The sequence below is a fragment of the Phyllostomus hastatus genome, unplaced genomic scaffold (assembly GCF_019186645.2).
Source record: "Phyllostomus hastatus isolate PE091 unplaced genomic scaffold, TTU_PhHast_1.1 phas_contig_159, whole genome shotgun sequence".
NCBI classification, from domain to species: domain Eukaryota; kingdom Metazoa; phylum Chordata; class Mammalia; order Chiroptera; family Phyllostomidae; genus Phyllostomus; species Phyllostomus hastatus.
The window spans coordinates 8192927-8215688 of record NW_025333640.1 but is presented as its reverse complement, the minus strand read 5'-3'; the positions used below and the strand labels follow the sequence as shown (position 1 = coordinate 8215688).

General features: G+C 51.1%; 1 protein-coding gene across 4 annotated transcripts in view; it reads left to right on the top strand.

The window, feature by feature from the left end:
* The window catches only part of FAM167A (family with sequence similarity 167 member A), a 53639-nt gene extending 34862 nt beyond the window's left edge, over window positions 1–18777 (top strand). For all 4 annotated transcript variants that reach the window (XM_045831853.1, XM_045831854.1, XM_045831851.1 and 1 more), the window contains 2 exons: window positions 1069–1845; window positions 15710–18777. In XM_045831853.1, the coding sequence (XP_045687809.1) occupies window positions 1492–1845; window positions 15710–15973 (618 nt within the window). In that variant the 5' untranslated portion in view covers window positions 1069–1491 and the 3' untranslated portion in view covers window positions 15974–18777. The remainder of the gene's footprint in view (window positions 1–1068; window positions 1846–15709) is intronic.
* The last annotated feature ends 3985 nt before the right edge of the window (window positions 18778–22762 follow it).

Here is a 22762-nt window from a genome sequence, read left to right as displayed (position 1 = left end):
TTTTCCTGTTTGCAGAGATCTTCTTAGGCACATACAAGTCAATAAAAATCTCTCTTCCTTCTTGTCCTTTTCACACCAAGGGTGGCATACTCTCCAGGCTGCACATCTTGTTTTTTTCAAGTAAGCTTTATCTTGGACGTTGCTCCACATCATTTCCTTCTTTCTCACAGCTTGCCCTCGGCCCAGATTTTTAAAACACCCTGAAAACTAAGAACTTCTCTCCATAGGCCAAATCAAATGATCCTGCTCTGATGTACCCTGTGGATGCAAGGAGGTCAGGGGGACCAAATTGTAACTGTGGGTTACTTCTCTACCCTGGGCCCTGACTTTATGAGGCAAGCCCCTTGGCTCAGCCTTCTCCCAGAGGCTGGGAGGCCGAATCAGATGAGAGAGCCCTTGCCCAGGAGGCATGGCAGTGTGGGCATGAACACGATAACCATCTTCCTAGAATGGTGAGTCACTCGGTTTACCAGCCAACCATGAGTGCAATCGGCTCTTCATTGGCTGCAGGTTTATTTGCTTCCTCCTCTGAAGAGGTGAGGTAAGATGTTGTTCTTGGAGGAAGAAGCTGAGAGTGTGCTGTAAGACTGGCCCTGAAGGGCCTGGCCGGAGGACAGGTGCTGTGGTGGGCTGGGTGGGGCGGGGCCGGTGGCTCCTGGACCCAGCGGCACACCTGTGTTCTGCTTAGGGACCCGCAGGCAGCTGCCTCTCAGAGAGGCCTGAGCCCTCAGAACCAAATGACCTGGCGTTGTCCTTGCTAATTGCTGAGAGCTCTTGGGTGAGTCAGAGACTCAGGTGTCTCACATGTGAAATGGGGACAAAAGCAAATAATTACACTTGTAGTGAGGATTATGAGATAATAGGGATGGAGTCATTTCATAAATGGTGAAACGCTGTACAAAGTATTGATTTATTAGTCACTTCTCTGCCTCACTTCTAGTCCTGAAGTAGCAATTAGCAGCCTTGTCAGTGAGCCTCTCTGAGCCTCAGTGTCCCCTCCTGGGGAACCCAGGAGCTTGCAGGACTTGTTCACATTCTCTGCTGACATCGTCTGCACCCTTCTTGCAGGGGTCTCACCAGCCAGCAGCTTCCCGCTTCTCGCCACCCGCCCTTCCCCACGAGGAGGAGCTGCTTCCCCGCCCATCTCTGATCCGCCTGCATCTCCAGGACTGATAGATCTTGGCAAAGCTGCCCCCAAAGATTCCTGCTAATGCTTGTCTGTTCCTGCCTTTTGCGAAGCATGGCGCCCACAGGACTCCAGAAAGATTTTTAAACCCGAAGCTCTGCAGCTGCTCCGGAAGGCACTCTGTGCAGCTCATTCCCGGCCCCTCTTGGCTCCGGGAGCTGCCCACATCCCAGCGATGCCCTCAGGAGCCTTGGCCCCAGCTGGGTGACATCATTCCAGAGCGGGCACCAACCTTGTCTCACCTGCCAGGACTCCCTCAGCACCTCTACCACCTCCCATGTCTGACGGCCCCTGCAGACTCTAGAATGTCTGTGCCCCAGATCCAAGTGGAAGAAGAAGAGGGGCTGGCAGGAGCTGCCCCACCTCCTGATGACCACCTCCGGAGCCTGAAGGCCCTCACTGAGAAACTGAGGCTGGAGACCCGCAGGCCCTCCTACCTGGAGTGGCAGGCCAGGCTGGAGGAACAGGCATGGCCCTTCCCGAGGCCAGCTGCTGAGCCGGGGGCATGCGGGGAGGAAGAGCCCTCCCCACCGAGAGAGCCCAGGAAGCACCCCCCGCCTGATGACAGTGCCAGCCAGGATGATGGGACCCGGCCCACAGGCAAGCTGGAGGGCTTTGAGAACATCGACGAAGCTATAGCCTGGCTCAGGAAGGAACTGGTGAGTGGCTGCCCCTCCAAGGATCCCCAGAGAAAATGCTGTTCTCTGTGTGTATCTCTGTGCCTGTCTCTCTCTGTCTCTGTTTCTCTCTGTTTGTGCCCCTATCTCTACTTCCCCCAATTGCAAAATCTGTCGTCTTTCTATGAAATTAGGGGTAGACTTCATCGCTACATGGTTTCATGACATCCATGCGTCAATAAGCCCCTAATCACAGATACTTATGAAGCCGTGTTGCCCATGAGAACCTGAGCCCAGGAAAGGTGTCCCCAGCCTTTCCCAGTGCCACCCCCGACAGCACAGTCTCCTACTCTCGTCCCTGGCAGGGGGCTCCTGAAGTAGGACTGCCCCTCCCTCTCTCTGAACCCCTGTCACTTTGCCATCCACGGAAGCTGCCGCCTGGCTCCTGTGACCATTCACTCGCTGTGCCTGTCCCTGCAGCGCTGTGCTGGACAGTGGGGTGAGCTCAGGGCAGAGTCATCGGGGCACAGAACTGTGGCGGGACCGCTGTAAGTAGCACAGGCTCAGCCCAGCAGTGCTCTGCTGACACTGAGCGGTGCACACGGAGCCGCACAGAGGCCAGCGTGGCTGGGCAGGCCTGCAATGAAGGCTTCGGGCTGAGCCTCAGAGGCTGGATGGGAATCTGCCTGGAAGTCAGGGCTAGGCAACATCCAGGTGAACTGAGTGTAAGTGACAGGCATGGCTTTGGGAGCTGGGGCCAGCAGTTCAACCTTCTTTCTGCCCACAGGCACAGCAGGCTCCCAAAGGTGGTGGGCATGCAGAGCTGTGTGCCCTTCGCCCAGGGGGAATCTCTGGTCCCAGACCTGATGGCCTCTCAGCAGAGGCATGATGCTAACCCAACCCATCCGCCCCATCACCTGCGGCCCAGGTCGCACCTGCCCAGTCAGGCCACTCTCACCCCAGGTGAGCAAGTCATCAAGGGCCAGCTGCCTCCCAGAACCACTGGGAACTTCTGAGTCAACTGCGTAGGCAGAGGCCTGTTTTGTTTGTTTTGTGTAATCCTAAAAAATACATCCCCATCAGGGCCTGGAAATTCCCCGAGAGTTGAAATAAGTAACTGGGACTGGGACAGGGGGTGTTTAGAGACTCAGGCATCTGATTAATTGAAAATCTTTTTTTTTTTTGGTTTTAATCTTTGTTGTTGACACTGCTTCTTAAAAAACATCATTCTACTATGTCTGTCTTTAGTAACTGGGTTGTAACTTGGTTTGCACCAAAGACGGGGCACCTGTGGATTCTCGATGTGCCACCAGACATGGCACCGCCACTGGGCGCTCATGAGGCTGTAAGAGGGCAAGGGAGGTGGACTCTCGGTGGCCAGGGCAGACCCTGGATGCTGCCCTTTAGATTCCTGAGGATGAACTGCTTTCATTTGTTTTCATAAAGAAGAACAAAAAATATTTCCATTAATCAAGGATTCAATTTGTTTGTTTAGGGTTCATGTGAGGTTCTGTTGCCTTTGGGAGCAGAGGCTTTTACTCCCTAAGTGAGCATCCCTACCTGCTCCCTCTGGGGCCGAAACCAGAGGTGGAACCCTCTGTGTGTGAGCCGGTGGGGAGTTCTCTGGAGCTTGTCCCCCTCATTCTGTAGGTGAGAGGGGTGCCTCTCAACCCAGGCCACATATTGGAATCACCCCGGAATTCCTGAAACACCCCAGACCATGCCCCAGGCCAATCAAATGACCATCTGAGGTGCGGGGGTGGGGGGTGAGTCCTTGGCATCAGTAGTTTTTAAAGCTCCCCGGCACTTCAAAAATACAGCCTAGGGGGTGAGCCTGCAGGCCACACTCATTTTTCTCACCAGGCAGAACAAGGTGCCTGGCCGGAGTATGCTGGCTGAGACAAGGAAGGTGAGACAGGTCAAGGACAACCACGGGTAATGCATAGAGTAGTACCCCACAAGTGGAAAGAGGGGCATTAATTGGGAGGACTACCTCAGCTACCAAAGGTTGTCTTAAATAAGTACAGGGAGTATCAGCATTATTACTAATGCTTTATATTTGCAGGGTATTTTCCACCCTCCCTCTACTTCTCCGTGCTGCCAGGGGTGGGTAACTAGACTAATAATAATAAGAGATTTGTCACTGACTGAGTGCTCACTGTGTGCTAGGTATATCTATGCATTACTTACCTCTTCTGATTGTCACATCACCTTCCTGTTACCCCCACTTTACTAAAGAAGAACCTGAGGACTGGGGAGGAACGTAGCAATAAGTGAGAGAGCAGAAATCTGAACGGTGGCCCCTCTGCTTGGATCGCCTATGCTCTTCTTAGCCACCGTACCACATAGTATCTTTCAAGGACAGTTGACTGATTGCTAGGGCTTTGCTGTGTGATTCCTAAAAACGTAAATTCACAGAGCTGTCAGCAGTCAACAGAATGGTGAGGGTGCAGACAAAGGGAGAGACAAGATCTAATGAGGAGTCCACCCTCACTCCGTTATCTCTTCAGTTCTTACAACAGACCAGTGCCACTGCAGTTATTGTCTCCGTCTTACAGATGAGCAAATCGAGGCTCACAGCAGTCTGATGACCTGCCTAGAATTATATGACTAGTAAGTGGCAGAGCCAGAGCTTGAACTCAGCCTTCACCCCTGGGAATAGGGAGCTTTGGGGAGGGAGGCAGGAGATGAGGTTGCAGAGGTGGCCCCCTGCAGAGGGGATATGCCACTCTGGTTACGTGGTACAGGATCTCTCAGAGCAGTGATTCTCAAACTCTAATGTGTACACAGATGACGAGTGTCTCCTATTAAAACGAAGATTCTGATCCTAGAATCTCCCAGAATAATGTAAGAAAAATGAGGCCTGTGATCCCCAGAAGCTCCCAACTCAGCGTGAGAATTGATGATGTGGGGACTATCGACCAATGAGAGGGAATGGACTAAGAATCAGGAGGTCTTACCTCTTTTCCTTTTCTTGGCTGTCTTGCAGTGCAAAGGAGAGGGCAGAGGGAAGGAGAGGAGACCCAGTGGTTGTATTCAGCTGAAATAACAGCACAAGGCAGTCCCGGGCTATAAGATTCAGGCAGGGGCCCTTTGGTCCCATTCCCTGTCTAGTTAGGACAACTCACGCTCCCCAAATGCCATCATTTAGGCGCTGGTGTGGATAGAGGCCAGGCGAACAAGACAGGGTTCCTATCTTTATGGGGTTTCCCCCTTTGTGGAGGAAACAGAGGAGTAAACACAGTGACATGTGTAACAAGAGCTATGCTAGAGGTACAATAAATATAGTTCCAAAATGCTCAGGGGAGCTGAGGCCCATGGTGAGTGGTCGCTATGTGCCAGGCACAGTGGACGATGAAACTAACCAAAAGGAAATACACAAACCCCCAACTTCCTCAGCAACCAAATCCACAGCTTTAAGTATAACTGTCATTAAGCTTCTCTTTATTTCTCCTATAATAATTAAAGCCCAGCTCTGGCTGGGTGACTCAGTTGGTTGGAGCGTCATCCCGTACACCAAAAGGTTGTGGGTTTGATTCCTGTTCAGGGTGCATATGGGAGGCAATCAATTAATGTTTGTCTCTTACATAGATGTTTCCTTCTCTAACTCCCCTTTTCTCTTTTGTCAACCCCCCCTTCCTCTTTCTCTCTGAAGTTAGTAAACATATCCTCCGGTGTGATTAAAAAAAAATTAAAACCCAGTTCCTCTGATGGCCACCCTTCTGGCCTAATAACTACACAACACACTAGTGTCTAATGCGTAGTGTGGATGAGGCACCAGGACGTCTGTTGGAATATAGCCCCTCCCCTGCTCTCCATGGAAATGCAGGTTCCATGCTGTGAGTGGTGTCAGGAGTATAACAGGTGCCTGCAGGGGGTTCTCAGGCCACTGGCCCATCACCTGGTCACAGGCAGAGTGGGAAGAGTGTAGGCTTTGTACCTAGATTAGACGTCCAGTCAGACTCTAGCACATCCTAGCTGTGTGACTCTAGGGAAACTGGTTAGCCTAGCACTGGGTTTTGTCACTGTGAAACGGGGGTAATGAATACCTGCCTGGCAGGATGTTGTGGAGGGACAGGGAGGCAGGCCGGGGAGAGGCACCAGGTGCCTGCTGACTTTTTGGAGCAGTCAGGTACTAGGTTATGTTCATCTATACGCATCATATCACTTAATGGGCACCGTCACTATCCCCATTGTGAGAAGAAAAACTGAGGCAAAGTAACTTGCCCAAGACCAACTAGCAGAGCAGGGATTTGAACCCAGATCTGCCGGACCTCAGAACACCTGCTCTGAATGGCTGCTGCACAGCCAGTCACTCCTGTGATCACATGGGTGGGAATACACTTTGCATTTCATGAAATTTTATGCTCATTCAACACATCCTCTTACGTGCTGGAACTTTGGGCTGTCACTCTCCAAAGTTTACTCGATGTTGCCCTCTTTCCACGAACTCCCCTCTCTCTCTGAGAAGGGTGCTCATTATTATAATACAACGGCCAGGTGTGGTGTCCAAGTCTGAGGTGTTCCCTGTGGCTGGACAATTCCTTTCTGAGGGATATATTATTTTACAAGCTTGTGGACGTCACCCCCCACCCCACCCCTGCAGGTGGATGCCAGGGTCTGAAAAACTGAGCACTGCCCAGTGGGTGTTGGTCATGTCTCTGGGTGCGAGCCTGAGCCAGACACAAGCCAGAGGAAGGTCCCAGAGAGGCCCACGCAAGGTGGCTAAGCCCTTGATGGCATGGAGACGGTTTCCAAGTGCGTACCGAGAGCCTGGCACTCAGGAGCCTTGAGTCATAGCTGGAAGACCACTCAAGAACCAGGGAAGAAGGCAGATCCTGAGTGAGTCAAGAGTCTCTCCTTTCTCTCATCCAGCTCCCACCCAGGGCAGGCAGCCCACCAGCACCCGTGATGGACAGGACAAAGCCTCCTCTTTCTGATAGCGCTAATTCTAATAGTGCTGGTTAGAATTATGAGCCAAGCCATCAAATCCTTGAGCAGGAAGCAACCAAAGGGATGATCGACCCTTGGTTTTCAGTGAGGGGAGGAGATGTGCAGAGAGATCCCGTGAGGGCCCGTTGGACTGCTGGTCATGGGCTCCAGCCTGGCCCCTCCATCCCACGGCCCTCCTGGTCTCACACTCATGTCAGCCGCCCCACGGTCAGTGCTGGCCACATCTCACAGCACTAGGCAGTTCCAGAGACCTTCCTGAGCACCCAGGGTGTGTGGTATTGGGTGGGGGTGGGGGGCAGCATAGAGCTTTGACATATCCCCTAATTCTGGTATTTGAGGGAAACGGGTCGCAGATGCCCCACGCCTGAAGTGGGCTCTGAGTTTGCCCCAGTCCAGTAGGCTGCTCTGAGGCCGCCCAGCAGGTGAAGCCCAGACCATCTGTTCTTCACCCAGCATCAGACGTGAAACTCCCACTCCACTAGTTTCCAAGCTGGGAAGCCCAGAACTCAAGAAAAGTCTAGAAGTCCCAACATTGGTGCTTCAGAGCTCTCCTGAGGGCTCTCTCAGGATGCCAGGGTGCCTCGCCACCTGTATTCCCGCTTGACAACTGCCCTGGCCCAAGCTGAGCTCCTGTCAATCACTCAATGAATGTAATCCTGCCTGCGCCAGGCGGCGCGTCCTGCAGGCAGGAGCTCAGAAGGCACTGCCAGGAGCTCCCGGGAAGAGCAGGGAGACAGTTCCCACCTGGGGTGTCTTCTCTCTGTCCATCCTCTCAAAGGGCATATTGGTTCGGAGAGGCGAGGGAGCCAGCCTTTCCTGCGGTCTGGCTGAGGGCCCAGCACGGGTAGCCATGCTATGGGCTCCTCTCCAGCAGCCTGGCCTGAGCAGCACAGTCCTGGGACTGGCTATCGGTCCCAGACGGCCCCCACTTGCTGTCCTGGGCAGTGATCAGCAAGTTGGGGAAGGTCCACACAGGTGAGGCTGGACCTTCTCATGTGCCAGCAAAGGATATCCATACCTGGGAGGGTCCCCTGCCCCCATTTTAAATCCTGAAGTGCTTTGGCGTCATAAGCTCTGTGACACAGGACGAGCCACTTGAAAATAGAGATGCTAATACTGTCGCACCCACTCCGCAGGCCAACACGTGTAGATACTATGGTAGGAGTTACCTGTGGTGGGACGTGCCACCCAACCTGCAGAGATGGGGAGGTGAAGGTGAAGGCTGAGCAGGACCTAAAGGATGATGGGGCGGAAGGGGGTGGTTCCAGCAGCGGGGACGAAGGAAGACCCAGTGTGGCTGCCGTGGGGGGTTGAGGGGCTCCGAATGGGGCAGTTGAGGCTGGAAAGAACAGGGCACTAGGAGAGCTGGTTGTACCTTGGAACGGTTTGAAGAAGGGGAGAGACTTGCCCATTGCAGGCAGCAGGGAGGAGAGTGTGACGAGGAGGCTCCGGTGTAGGAGAGAGGTGGCAGTGGGCATGCCAACCTGAGCCTGTCTCTCCCACTCCCACTTTTGGGCACACAGTTTCTTCCTTGGGTGTACAGTGTCCAGACCCCCCTCATTCCAGGAAGCAGTGTTATGAGGTCAGGGGAGGGGATCAGCATCCTCTTTCCACAAAGGGGTCACATCACCTACCCAGAGCCACTCATCTCGTTAGGGCCAACCTAGGACTGTGTCTGGTCCCTTCCAACGGCTCACACTCCAGCCTGGAAACTGCGAGTGCAGGGTCAGGGCACCAGCAGGAGCAGGAGAGGGCCCTCTTCTGGGTCACAGGCTTCTCACTGTGTCCTCACGTGGTGGAAGGGTTGAGGGAACTTTCTAGGGTCTCTTTTATAGGAACGCAGAACCAGCCTGGCACCTGCCTTGGCTGCGAGGCCAGCAGCCGCAGCGCTCGTGGCAGCTGCGAGCACAGCCCCTGCATGCTGGGAGCGGTGGTCTGCTCCTCTGGAGTACAGACCTTTGAGCACAGGTGCCCACCTTCCCCGGAGCCAACAGCTTCCCCTGGAAATAAATTCACACGCTCAGCCTGGTTTCTAGGTGTGTGTGGGGGAAATTGTTACATTTTCCCCAGAATCTAAATCACCATCTAGCAGTGCACTTCAAAGACCTCCACTCACCTTCTTTCTTAACATTATTCTGGCTCTTTCTCAAAGGTCAAGCCCAAGGTCAGATAATGCATAATATTTTATCCAGGCTTCCAAACGCATTCCCACACAGTACTGATTGAAAGAATAAGCTGGACGGTTCAGGACAGGTTACACAAAGTCTCTTCAAGCTTCAAGAATTAAATCTCGTAAGAGAACAGAGCATGTTCTGTTTCCTTACACATGGCTGAGAAAATGGCCTGGAGTTTATTCCCAGTCTGTCTTCAACATCAATCAGGAGCTAATTGCAGTTGTTGGGCTGGGACAGCTTAGATAGGAACCTTAGAAATAGGGATTAAACAAAATGCCCTTGATCACCTTGCAATTGGTTTCTGTCTGCCCAGATCTGTGCTAATTACAATGCTCCCCAACCCAGCCTATTGGTTCACCTCGGGTTGGCCCCAGGCACTGGGCTTTCTCTCTGGCAAGCATTAGAGATGCATTCGGAAATTTCTGCCCCCCGCCATGTGCTTTCAGATCTGCACAGGACCATGTGTCAAGCTATTGTCACTCTCCTCTTGTTTTTCCAAACTAAGAGAACAGAAGCTTTCAAAAACGAAAGTGCATAATTCTCCAGAAGACAAAGGACTAGCGTATAGAAACAAAGCAGATCATGAATAGAGTTCCATGAAAGCCTTTTGTTGGAAAGAGGAGGATCTGAGCGATGATGATCCACACACTTGCGCCGGTTTCAGGAAGCAGAAGCTGCACTGCATTGAAGAATTGGTTTCTGCTGCTGACAGTCTGATAGTTATGTCCTTTGTTGTTGTTTTTTTAACCTCCTAAAATCTTTAGGACACTTTAGACCTATGGATATCAGACCCAAGGAAGTATTCCAGTAGATCCCACTGGCAACTAGGAATAAAGGTATTTGCTTCCCTGGGATGCCAAGAGGTGAGGTCATGTTTCAGACAGAGTGAGTAAGCAGGAAGTGGGCAAAGGGATACTGGGAAAGGAAGTGAATTCTCCCGATTTCCACAAAAATGCTGCTTCTCCCAAATGCTGCAGGGCCATTCACAAAGAACAAGATGTCTCCCTCCCTCTGTGGCCACCACGCCTCTAAGGTACCGGGAGAGGCCGTCAGCCTCTCGGCCCCTCGGCCTCGAGGGATCTGGTCAGTGCCCACTGCTGTCTGTGTAAGTGAAAGACTGCGCCACACAGACGGTGTCTCGGCTGGCCAGGATGGGCCCTGGCTGCCAGCTCCTGCAGCCACACTTGCTGCAGGCAGGGTGACCAGCCATTCCTGTTTGCCTGGGGCCACAGAGGTTTCCAGGCTCTGGGACTTTGGGGGTGAAAACCAGGGAGGTCCTGGGCAAACCAGGTCAGGCAGTCACCCCAAATTTATGGCTTTTCTTGTTTTTTAGTTGCAGTAATATATATGACATAAAATTTATCATGTCAAACATTTTAGGTGCACAGTTCATTACATACATTCTCAGTGTTGTGCAGCCGTGCCGCCATCCACCTCCAGAACCTCTTCATCCCCCCAGACTGAAACTCTGTATCCATGCCCCTCTGCCCGGCCCCTGGCAACCTCTGTCTTCCTCTGTCTCTATGAATTTGACTGCTACTGTATCTACTTCATGTAAGTGGAATCGTGTAGCATTTGTCCTTTTGTGTCTGGGCTTTTTCATTTATATATTGTCCTCAAGGTTCATCCATGTTGTAGCATGTGTCAGAATTTTCTTCCTTTTTATGGCGAATAATATTTATTTATATGGACATACCACATTTTGTGTATCCATTCATCCATCAGTGATCACTTGGGTTGCTCCCACCTTTTAGCAGCAACTGTGAGTAGTGCTGCTGTGAACACGGGTGTGCAAGTACCTGCCCGAGTCCCTGCTTTCCGTTCTTTCAGGTGCACACCCAGAAGTGGAGTTGCTGGATCCTATGGGAATTCTATGTTTAATTTACTGAGGAACCACCATGTGTTATCCACATCGTTTTACTGCAGGCTCTGTGTGTATTTCGCCCAGCTCAGAGGCAGAAGAGCCCCTCTCCTAATGCCCCAGGAGGTCCCCAGTGACCCAGGAGACTAGACTAAAGAGACCTCACAGCAAACCACCTGCACACTCAGATTGGATCAGCCCGTCCCCTGAATTTCCTCGCTGGCCCCCCTCCTGGTGTCTCCTCTCCCCAGCCTCTCACCACCACCCCTCTCAGCCATCAAGCCAAGCTAAGGACGTCTCCTCTTGCAGAACAGTGTTAATTACTGCCTTTAACTACTTAATCCTGCCCTTGGGGATTCACCTTGTATCTTAAGAAACAACCTAAGAAGCATTCCTGTCTGACGGGAGGACACAAACCTGAGTTAGCTACAACCCAGCAGAGACCACGAACACAGTTATTGCAAGAGGCCACTGGTCCTCTGCGCTGCCCTCCCCCAACCCCCCACCCCCGCCCCTTCATGTGCTTTCTCCCCTGAGGGGAACCAGCCCTGCGTGCTCACAGTGATGCAGTGACATTCCTTCCCCTCTCACCAAGCTCCGTACCCTAATTACAGGACTGCCGGCACTACGGCACTACGGCACTACGGGCTACACCTCTGAGAATGGGGATTAGAAGTCGGCACGTCCTACAGTTGAGCCTTTGCCAGGGAACGCACTGAATCCACGCTGAGAGTTGAGTCACTGGGGCCGGCTTCTCAGGTTTTTTAAAATAAAGTCTTAAAATTGGGAGGCCCTGGCTAGTTGCCATATCCTGCACCTTGGTCTAGGAAGAAAAGACTGAAGCCGTGAACCACTTACCTTTATCTGACAGGCATTGTTCAGCTTACTTGGCGTATTACTTACCACCTAATTTTGCTTCTCTCAGTTCTTGGAATAAGCATTATGCCTTTTCTGTAGATGTAGAGACAGAAATTCAAGGAACATTAGCGACTTGCCCAAAGCCACACGGCTGCTGAGGAGCAAGGTGCAGTCTGAACCCAGATTCTAAGCCCAGAGCCATGGATGTCCCACGTCTGCTGCCTCTGGGACCCAGCCTGCTCCAGGAGGACGGAAGTCGTGGAGAGGCCCCCAGCTCTGGGCTCTGACGGCCCTGCTGTGACCCGAGTGCCACTGTGTATGGCTCCTTGACTTCTCCGAGTTGGCCTCCCCAAACACAAAACAGATCAAATCACCTCTCCCTCAGAGCTGTGGGAAGACGCAGTAAATAATGTATGGAAACTGCCTGTGACGTGATGCAGCAGAAGGTGGGGCTGTGTTGTCATCACTGCCCAAGTGTCTCCATGGCAGAAAGGAGAGGAAGAGGCAGGAGTGGTCCACCCCCAGACCCGGCTCTCCGTGACCACCTTCGGGAACCACTGCCCCCCCCCCCACAGGGTCGGCAAAGACACGCATTCACTAAAGCTCCCTGAAAGCACTTAATTTATAAAAAGCCTCTCAGCTGCAGGAGCCATGAGGACATGGTGCTAAGTGGAATTAGCTGGTCACAGAAGGACAAATACTGTAGATTTTACTCATATGAGATCCCCAAAGCAGTCGAATTCATACAGACAGGATAGAATGGGGGTGGCCAGGGCCTGGAAGGAGGGGGAATGGGAGGTGGTTGGTTGATGGGACAGGGATGTCAGTTTTACAAGATGAAAAGCATTCTGGAGCTGGATGATGGCAACAGTCACACGGCAACATAAGTGAGATCAATGTCCCTGAACTGTACACTTTAAAATGGTTAAGATGGTAAGTTGTATGTTATGTGTATTTAACCACAGTTGAAAAAAGTTCTAGAGACAATTAAAAAGCCTCCTAGCCTTGTGCCTTTTGCTTAGGTTTCTTCAGAGGCGGTGGGAACTTTTCTCTACATGCTTATAATCAGGTTACCTCTTAAGCAGGGATTCAAATTAGTGTTGAAGATGTAAAGTCACCCTCAGAAAACCCCTGTGTGGCCCGCTGAGTGGGCGAGGATAGAGCTAACACTGCCATTTTTTCTTGCAGTGTTAGGACAAACACTGTTTCTTTGAGCATCAAATGAAATAGTTGGTTTATGTTCAGGGGTCATAACAGAATATACATTCTAAGAGACTCCTGGGCTGGGACACTTACATGGAGGAGCCCCCACTATCAGGCCCCCTCTCGCGCTGGAGCACAGGCAAGCTGAATGGCCCTTCTGCAGCCCGGCTGTGAGTGTGGTTTCCTTTATCTCCTTTCGCTCGTGGAGAGTGCAGAGTGCATCCCAGCTGCTTGAGTACGGGAGGTGGCTCCGCCCAGGTGGCCTCTGTCTAGTCAAAGGAAACTGGGCAAGTGCCTTCTTATCATGACTCTGCTCAGCTGACTCTGATGGGTTTTAAACCCTAAATTGTCCTCTGACCTTTGACCAGATCTATTGGCCGTAGAAGAATGGCCCCTTCTCCCCAACAGGCACCCACGGGCAGGCCGCATCTCACAGATATTCCCAGACACCTGCTCAACCTGAAAGCTCCAACTTTAAAGGACTTTTTCAGACCAAAGATCCAATTCCTGAGGCCAAAATTCAAATATAAATCATAGAGTTCCTAGCTTTTCGAAGAGATCTATCTTCAAATTATAAAACACTGCCAAAGAGGAGTGATCTGAGTAAAACCCCCAGAGGACCTTATCACACAAAACAATGCGTGTGAGCTGGCCCCGTCCTGCACACAGACTTGACCGCTGTCCCCTTCAGAGGGTTCAGGTGGCACCCAGTGCAGCTCCAGGCGGGGCTGGGCCCCGGACAAAGGGATGAATGGCCGGCGGCCCCGCGTCCCTTTGACGCCCTAGGTGAGCGTCATTAGTCTGGCGCTCACCTAGAGCACAGGTTCTTGCTGGCAGTAAATTTAAGCTGTCATGCCTCAGGATTGAAGTGGAGGCTGTAGACTTTCACCCCAACTCTTCCATTAAATACTGTGCTATCACCAGATAAAACTTTCCATCTTGATTTTTCTCATCTATCATTGGAGGAGATCTATAGACGTACATGAAAGTGAAAGAAAAAAAATGAAATGCTTACCAGCGAAGTCGCTCATTTTTCTACCCTGCCATGCACTTGATTTCAAATCTCAAAAGTGTGCAGAAAGTGAGACCATTTGGATTTATTTATATAACCACAGGGAGGGCCCCTCTGGGCCTCACGGTTGATTTTTCTACATCAGTTTGCCTCCAAGCAGCAGGTGAGTGACACGGCTGACACACACAAAAGGCACAGAAACACCAAACAATAACCACTTGCAAACACAGGCAGAGTGAAGGGTGATAAGAAGTCAGGTCCCGTGTCAAGCAGGAGCAGCTTCGACCTTAGAGACAGAGTGTCCGTAATGGGGAGCTCTCTGCACTAGGAGCCTGGAGGGCCCATGAGCTCTAGCCCCACCACTGCCACTGCACAACACAGCACAGCATGGAACTGAGCAGCTCACTGGAACTCCCTGGGACCTACAAAACACTGCAACTGTCCTGCTGGTGCCTCAGGACTGGCTGCGCGCTTCCAACAAGGTTAGCATGTAGACAAGTTACGGAGATGGCACCTGCCAGGCCAGGTGAGGAGTTATCATCACATCCCTCCCTAACAGAAAACACTGACGTACTAGAAATACCATGAACCTCCAACTAGGTCCCTAAGCACAGAATTCACTACATACCGTCCACTCCAACTCTGCCTGGAGAGGCAGAAGAACTTCATTGCCTGCAGTTTGGGTTCCTGAGTCTGATAGTCTGAATGTCTGACCCCAGCTCTGCCATGTATGAGCTTTGTGGCTTGACAGAGCAACTCACTTTGCCACGCCTCTGCCTCTTCATATGCAAATTGTGGAAATAATGGTAAAATTACTTGACAGAATTGTAGAAGGTTGCCTGTTGCATATTAATAACCCCTGTTATGGACTGAACATCTGTGTCCCCCCCAAATTTACATGTTGGGGCCCTAACCCCCAATGTGATGGTATTTGGGGGAGCCTTTGGGAGGTGACTAGACTTGGAGGTCATGAGTGTACAATAGAATAAAATAATAGAATTCTAGTGTCCCATAATGGACACTGGCTCCCATAATAGAATTAGTGTCTTTATAAAAAGATAGAAATCTTTCTCTCTCCATCTTGGGAGGACACAGTGAGAAAGGGGCCATCTGCAAACCAGGAGGGGGGTCCTCACTAGGAATCGAATCAGCCCACAACTTGATCTTGGACTTCCTGACCTCTGGAACTGTGAGAAATAAATGTCTGTTGTTTTAAGACACCCAGTCTGCGGTATTTTGTATAGCAACCTGAACTAATACATAGCCAGAGAACTTAGAACAGTGTCTGATTTATAGTAAAAATTCAATAAAAATTAGTGTATATTTATGTTTTGCTCCTTGGAAACTTTATTAAGAAATATTGCAGACATTCTAAAATGTCTCAAGAATAACATGACCGCATACCCACCACCCAGCGTAAGGTGGGACACGTTACCGACACACGTCGAAGCCCTGGTCCACCTCCTCTAATCATACTCTTTCCTTCCTGCCCAGAGGCAACCCTGCTCCTGAAGTTGGTGTTTATCATTCCCAGGCTTTTCTTTAGACTCCAACGGCATCTGTACGTATCTGTAGACAATGAGACTGGGCTGAAAACACCATTAAGCCAGCACTGACGTGCACTTCTTCCAGAAGGATTCAGACGTAGCATCTAACTTAGCACTAAGTGTTGTTTGGCAAGCCTGTCCTCACTTGCCACCCCACTACGTGTGCCCTCGCACTTCCCTGAGCTGGCAACGTGCTCATATCTCCAAGTGGACCCATTGATGATGCATATCGTGAGTTAGGTCTCCTATTAGCAGCCAGTGCCCTGGCTCATTGCTGATGTCCCCTCTTCCCTTCCAGATGGAGATGAGGCTGCAGGACCAGCAGCTAGCCAGACAGCTCATGCGCCTGCGCAGTGACATCAACAAGCTGAAGATCGAGCAGACCTGCGACCTCCACAGAAGGATGCTCAACGACGCCACCTATGAGCTGGAGGAGCGCGATGAGCTGTCAGACCTCTTCTGCGACTCCCCGCTGGCCTCGTCCTTCAGTCTCTCAACACCACTCAAGCTCATTGGAGTCACCAAGATGAACATCAACTCCCGGAGATTCTCCCTCTGCTGAGAAGCCCTGGAACCAGGCAGAGGAGCCAGAACTGGGGGGTTGGGAGGCAGGGAGGAGGCGTGATAAGGGGGTTGAGACCAAGTTACCCCAGAGGCAGGACTTCCCTGAGACCGGTGAACCCTGGACCCCCAGGACCTGTCAGCAGGTGATCTCCCCAGGGCCCCAGTTTCAGAGCTCGACATCCCCATGACCAGTTCTCACCTAATACCCAAAGAGTCCTGCAGAAGGGCCACCCCACCCAGACGTCCAATGAGACCTGGGTTGCCAGCGTGACACGTCTCAGTACCCCCCTCAGTGACCCATATTCTTGTTTCCTGGAATCACTGGTGCTACGAGAACTGGGATCCCAAACGGAGGGCCCCAAAGCCGTGATTCTTGCCAAAGGCTTCCCCACAGGCCCTGAGCCACCAGGGAGAGGTGACTAGATGTGTCAGATGTGCCCACCTTGCTGTGGCTGTCCTCTAAGTACTGGCTCGAATTGACCCTAAATAGGTGACTCAACAATCTTGACAGGGACCCACCAGAAAAGGAAAACCAAAAGGATACAATGTAAGTTGTATCCATCTTGTGCCAGAGTAGTTTGGGTGGAGCAAGCACAGACACCCTCTGTTGCCTGCCTGGCCACAAGCACCAGTCCCAACCTCCAAAGAGTCCCTTTGCCATCACCCCACCACCCTGGGGGCGTGCCTAGGAGACCACTGGTGACTGACCAGGCAGCTCTGTCAGTGAGTTTCCCGTAACTGAATTCTCCCCGGGGCCAGCCAAGGCCTCCTGGTGGATTCTGACAATGTCACCTGTGTCACCTCCTTGTCCTTCCCAGAAAAACTCGAGGGAGCCCAGACACTTGCCCTGAGCTCTTCCGAGATTCTGTGCCTAATTTAAATGACTAATTTTAATTGAATCAGACTGTTACTAATCTGTTACTAACCTGTTAATAACTGTTTGATTTGTCCAAATGGCGAAGCCAGATGGGTAGATGAAGTACAGAGGTTCAGGATTTTATTTTAAAAGGTTCTTCCTAGTGCCAGGCATGAGGATCAAGAAGGTGAGAGCTGAAGCCTGAATGGGTGAGGGAAGTTAGCCTGGGAGAGTGCCACGCGTCAGCGTTCCCTGACAGCTGGCAGTCTCTGACCTTTGATGTCATCCGGCCGAGGCCTCTCCTTCACAAAGGAGTACAGTGAGGCCAAGGAAGGAGAGAATGACTTCCCTCTGGCCACACAGCTCATTAGTGGCCATAGAATATTGATGTGTTAAATCATTATTGATAATGCCTGGACAGATCCTATAGCAATGAACTTGAACTCCAAAGATGGTCCTAAATGCTTTGCCAAACCCTACAAACTGCCAACCTCTACTCTCTGCCTCATTCAGCCCCACTAGCACCTCCCATTCTGCAGTTCAGAATATTTGGGTCTCACTCAGAGCAATGTCTGGACAGCAGGCCCACAGAACACACGTTACCAGTCACCCATAGTCGAGGTAAGCTGTCCTGCTGCTCTGACGTTCCCGTTTCGTCTTCCCATATAATCTCACTGGGGCACACGCGCATATGCGCACGCGCACACACACACACACACACACACACCACCCCAGGACCCACACTGGGAAAAGGTTGTTTTTCTTCTATGGCCTGGGAGTGGAAAAATGCAAATGAATGGTCTCTAGTTCGACAGAAAAGAAGTTGGTCTGTTCCTCGTGATTTCAAGGAGCTGGAGGGTGTATGCTTTCTTCAAAGAAGTTTTAGCCATGTGGCCAAGTTTGCTTTGGCCCAACACTGAGCAGTGACAGAGGTCTGAGGCCCAGTGCACTCATTTGTGGAGACCTCGGAGGATGGCCAGCCCCCTCGGGCAGGAAACGAGGGAGATTTTTTCTACTCAGTGATTTCTCTGCTTAGGAATCCGCACAAGCACTGCCTGGGCCCACAGAGGCATTGCTGCCAGCCTTCTCCCAGACGCGCCCCGAGGTCGTGCGGTATCAGGAGGGCCTGCGCATGCTCACCACACCCCCTGTAGACACACGTACACGGGAAAGCTCATTCCATACTTGGGGAAAAAAGGCCAACCTGGCTTTGTTTCTTTCTAGAAATTAGTCATTGCAGTAACCAAAAAAGTTGGAATCAACTACAGTTGAATGATTTAGTTGAATTTCATCAACCCTATTGAATTGGAGTCAGCTGGGCAATTTAGTTGCTCAGTTGTCCTAATACTTACTTCTCCCCACACCCTTCTTTTTTTTGTTTTATGAGAGTAAACTGAGTTCAAGGCCCACTTTTTTTTGCATAGGTGCGATATCTCAGCTATTTTGCTTGGTTCATCCTCAGAGAACTTTATTTTGAGATAAGGAAGAAGGAGAACGAGGAGGAGAACCAGAGAAGAGAGCTGGAGGGGAACAGACAGGTGTGTTTTCCTACTCGCTGTCCAGTGTCTGTTATTTCTGTTGTTTCCACAGTCAACACAAATAATTACCCAAGTCAGTTCAGCCTGTGAAGTCCCCACTTTGTGTGGGTCAAGAGATGCCAGCTCCCCAGAAAAACCTTATGGCTTACCACGTGTATACGATACTGTCCTCAGTTTTACTCACTGTCGACTGTCTCCCTGCCCTCCCCAAGGACCCCTGGGTGTAAATCTCAAAGTCTCCATTGACACTCCCGTGTTCAGCAACATCTGATGCCTTCACGGGCCCCGCCGAGGTCACAGAGGCCCGGAGGGCCGGCCCCAGGCCTCCTCCTCGTAGCAATACCAAGTGCTATTACACAATTGATGGACAATTGCTAATTTTATTTTTTATGATTATTTGTTTCTATACTGATGTTAGAAAAAGTGAAATAAAAGAGTTTCAAAAGAAGATACCTATCTCAAGAGGAGAAATTTACTTCATTTTAAATTGTTTCTATTATAGCACAGGGCTGAGCATTTACCTAAAAAAAAATAAATAAAAGAATGAGAAAGAGAAAGGAAGGAAAGATTTGAGCAGTCACCCAGTGAATGGAGAAAAAGGTTCACCCCAGTCATTCTTTTCCCTCTCTGGTGCCTTCCCCCAAGGGGCTGCCCGTGGGCTTCCCAGTGTGAGCTGAGTGAGCTCAAGGCATGGGACTAGGAGGTGCAGTCATCATCCTGAGCTTCACCAAGGCTGGTGCCGTGCTCTCCCACAGTGGTCCCTCTCGGAGGTGGCTGGTGGAGTCCAGAGCATTTGGGTCAAACTCATGGTAATGCCTGGACAGTGGAACCACAGGACATCCGTTTCCAGTCACAATCCCATCGTCGAAGCGTGGTGCTCAGCATTGCCATGCTCTGGGAACCTGTGCTTTGGACTTTCTCAGCCTCTTGGAAGCAGCAGTCCTCTAAATGAACGGGTATGAGGATCACCTGGGGCGCCTGTTGCCAAGGCGTATTCCCAGGAAAACCCCTGGGCTCCACCCCAGGGGGCAGCTGCTCGCCTCTGGCATGGGGCCTAGGAACCTGTTTTTAACAAACGCCCCTGGAGACTGACACAGGCGGCTCACAGACCTTCGAGAAACCTTCCAAAGGACAGAGTGGGCAATAGGGGAATCACTCCTATGTCAGGGGTCTCAGGAGAGGCCTATGTCAGAGGTCCAAACAGGTGATATAATCCGTAGCAAGAACAGCTGAAAAGAAGTTCTCTGTAGACCCTTATGATTATGTCACCTGTCTACAACAAGACCATGAGTGACTAGATCTGTTCCCTGAAAAGTGAGCCCAGTACGAGTTAGGAGGGCAGGGGCAGAGTGGGCCCCACTGGCTGTGTGGTTCAGAGGGCACTCAGGAAGGCACTGGGCCTTTCCACCCCACAGGTGGGACCACACACACACTTCTTTCACCCCAAAGGGAAAGTCCTCTAATTTGGCCTCCAGGTAAATTAATTTTTTAAGTGCCACAGGGAAGATAAAATGGGGTGACAGCATCAGCGTCATCAGGTGGGAGGGGCTGCTGTACCACATGGTCAGGGCTGGCTTCTCTGAGAAGGTGCTACTTTGGCTGCAAAGGCCAGCATGCAAAGATGGGGAAAGAGAGGGTTCTGGGTGGAAAAACAGGGAGCAGATTCTGAGGCGGGAGGTGGGAGGGGTAGTGGTCTGCCAGGGGCTGGAGTGCTGAGCCATGGGGAAGATGAGCTGTCGATCTCGTCAGCCTCATGTTGTCATCAGTGAGGAGTCTGCGTTTTATTTGGGTTGCACAAGAAATGTTTCAAGATTTTTGAGCAAGGAAGTGCTATATGACTTGATTTAAATGTTAGCAAGATTTATGTAGAAAGTAAGGGGGCGTGGGGCAAAAGTAAGGTGCAGAAGAAAAATTAGGAGGCAGTTACTGTAGATGGAACAGTGACAGGAACTCAGATAGCATCTGTGGATGGGGCGACAAATGCTCTCATTTGGGGTTCACTTTGGGACATGTTTTGGAGGGGAAGCCAACAGGAGCCCCTGAGCGTCTGATATAGAATCCAAAGGAAACAGCAGCTGGATGGAGAGGGGCTGCCATTTACTGAGATGGAGAAAGTGTGAGGGGACCATGACCAGGGGTAGGTGGGCGGCATCAGTGGCTCTATTTTGGCCATGTTATATTTGAATGTTGATTAGACATCCAAGTGGGGGGTGAGTGGCTGGTTGGATGTAAGATCTGGGCGTCAGGGAAAGGCCAATGTTGGAGACATAAATTTGGGAATCTGGCTTTGGGTGTTTGGATACTATTAAAAGCCCCATACCTGGATAAACTCTATAAAGAGAATGTAGACGTGAGGAAAGGGGCTAAGGAAAGCATCCTGCGGCCTTTCTCGAGGCCTGATAGAGAAGGGGTCGCAGTCAGGAGACTTAGAAAGAAGAGCCGGCCAAGTAGAAGAAAATCCAGACAAAGGGGGCACCCAGGAGCCTTAAAGACAATATTTCGTGGAGAGTCATCAACACTAAATGATGCTGAGAAATTGGGGAAGAAGCAGACAGGGATAAACGGGTCTCGGCAGATTGGAGCTAGTCAGTCATTTATTACAGGGGTAAGCACAGATGTCCAGTTGTGTGGACTGAGGAGAAAACGGGAGGGGAAGGAATGGAGGCAGCAAAGAGAGGCCAGTGCTTCAAGTCAGTTTGCTATAAAAGGATCCTTCTTATTTCCGCCATAAACTAGGAGGGTGACTTGGAACAGGTGGAATGTCAGAGGTTTGAAGAGAAAGCAGTCTGAGATAATTATCTCGTAAAATGAATATGCTAATTTCTTAGGAAAGGGTAATTGAATCCCCCTCCTCCGGTGTTGGCTGCCCACTTGAGGCCTGTGGTCCCACCTGTGAAGCCAACCCGGTGAATGTGAGGGAGCGATTTTCCTCTCGCCCCTGGCTCGCTGTCCCAGTGCAGACACAGGCCAGGCAGGCAGCAGAGAGGGGAGGTTCCAGGCAGGTACGCTGAAGGAGGGGAAGGCATAGGCTGAAGTGTTTGCAAAGGAACAATCACAGTGTTGGACAGAGGAACCCAAACCACGTAAAGGGGGAAGAGGGGACATAGAGACATGGGGCTGGGGTGACAGCCGGGCTGGAGTGGCAGGGTCCCTGGATGGAGGTCCCAGGGGCAGCGGGGAATTGCTGGGGTGAGCGTACTGGTGGAGAAAAAGGAGCTGAGAAGAAGGTGGTGATCAGACTGTGGGGAGAATGAACGAGACAGATCTGGGAGGGCGCGGCTGCTTCCTTCATAGACATTCTGGTAGCTGACGCTACATTAGCTGCCCCGTGGCCCCAGCTAAGTGCATACATGCCTCATGGACTGGTGACGTCAGTCAAAACTGCAGCTTCCGGAGCCTAACCAGATCTTATCTATCTTATCTAACAAGGGGTGGCTCAGTTAGATGGAATGTTGTCCAGATACGCCAAGGTTGTGGGTTCGATCTCTGGTCAGGGCTTGTACAAGAAGCAACCAACGAATGCAAAAATAAGTAGAACAACAAAAATTGATGTTTCTCCTTCTCTCTCCATCTCTTTCTAAAATCAATAAGTAAAAAAATAAAATAAAAATAAAATAAAATAAAATAAAATAAAAAATAAAAATAAAATAAAATAAAAAAAATAAATAAAATTTCGAACTCTGTTGACAACATCCCCTTGGACTTCTCAGCAGAGGCAGAAGCATCACCCCTTCCTGACTCTCTGTGTTGGATGGAGCCCGAGCCTGTGGTCTTGCGGCCTGGGGAAGAAGGGTGTGGTGGGTGGTCTAGAGGAGAAGGTGGTGGTGAGGCAGAGGGGGCCTGCCAGCACAAACAGGCCTAGCCCGACCGAAGACCCTATCTGATGGGAACCACTCATGCACACGGAAGCTTTCAGACTCGGCTATTTTTAAATACCCTCTCACCGGCTCAAAGCAAACAGCAATGGAGACAGCTAGGCGGTCTCCAAAGGAAATTGATTCAGGAAGAAAAACCTCAAATGTTTGAGGGCTCTGGAAAGCAGTCATCCACCGCTCCCTGCAAAGAGATAAGTTCTCTGTGGACACTCCCGGGACCAGCAGGGACAGGCAGCGGGAGGGTGTGGAAATTCCCCGGGGGACTGATCCCCAGGGTGTGGTCCTGATTTGCCTGACTGTAGTGGATTTCCTGCACCGTTTCGAGCCAACCCCGCAAGCACTTTTCTTCCCACCTGCTTCTCACACAGGGACAACTGAAGCACAAGGAAAGGACAACTTTTCAAAGAGCATCCAGAGTTCCAAAGTTGAAAAGACGAGCCAGCTTCCCCACATTGGCTGGCCAGGCACCGAAGGGAGGGACCCCACCCACTGTACTCAGAGCCTCTGCCTAGAAGGGG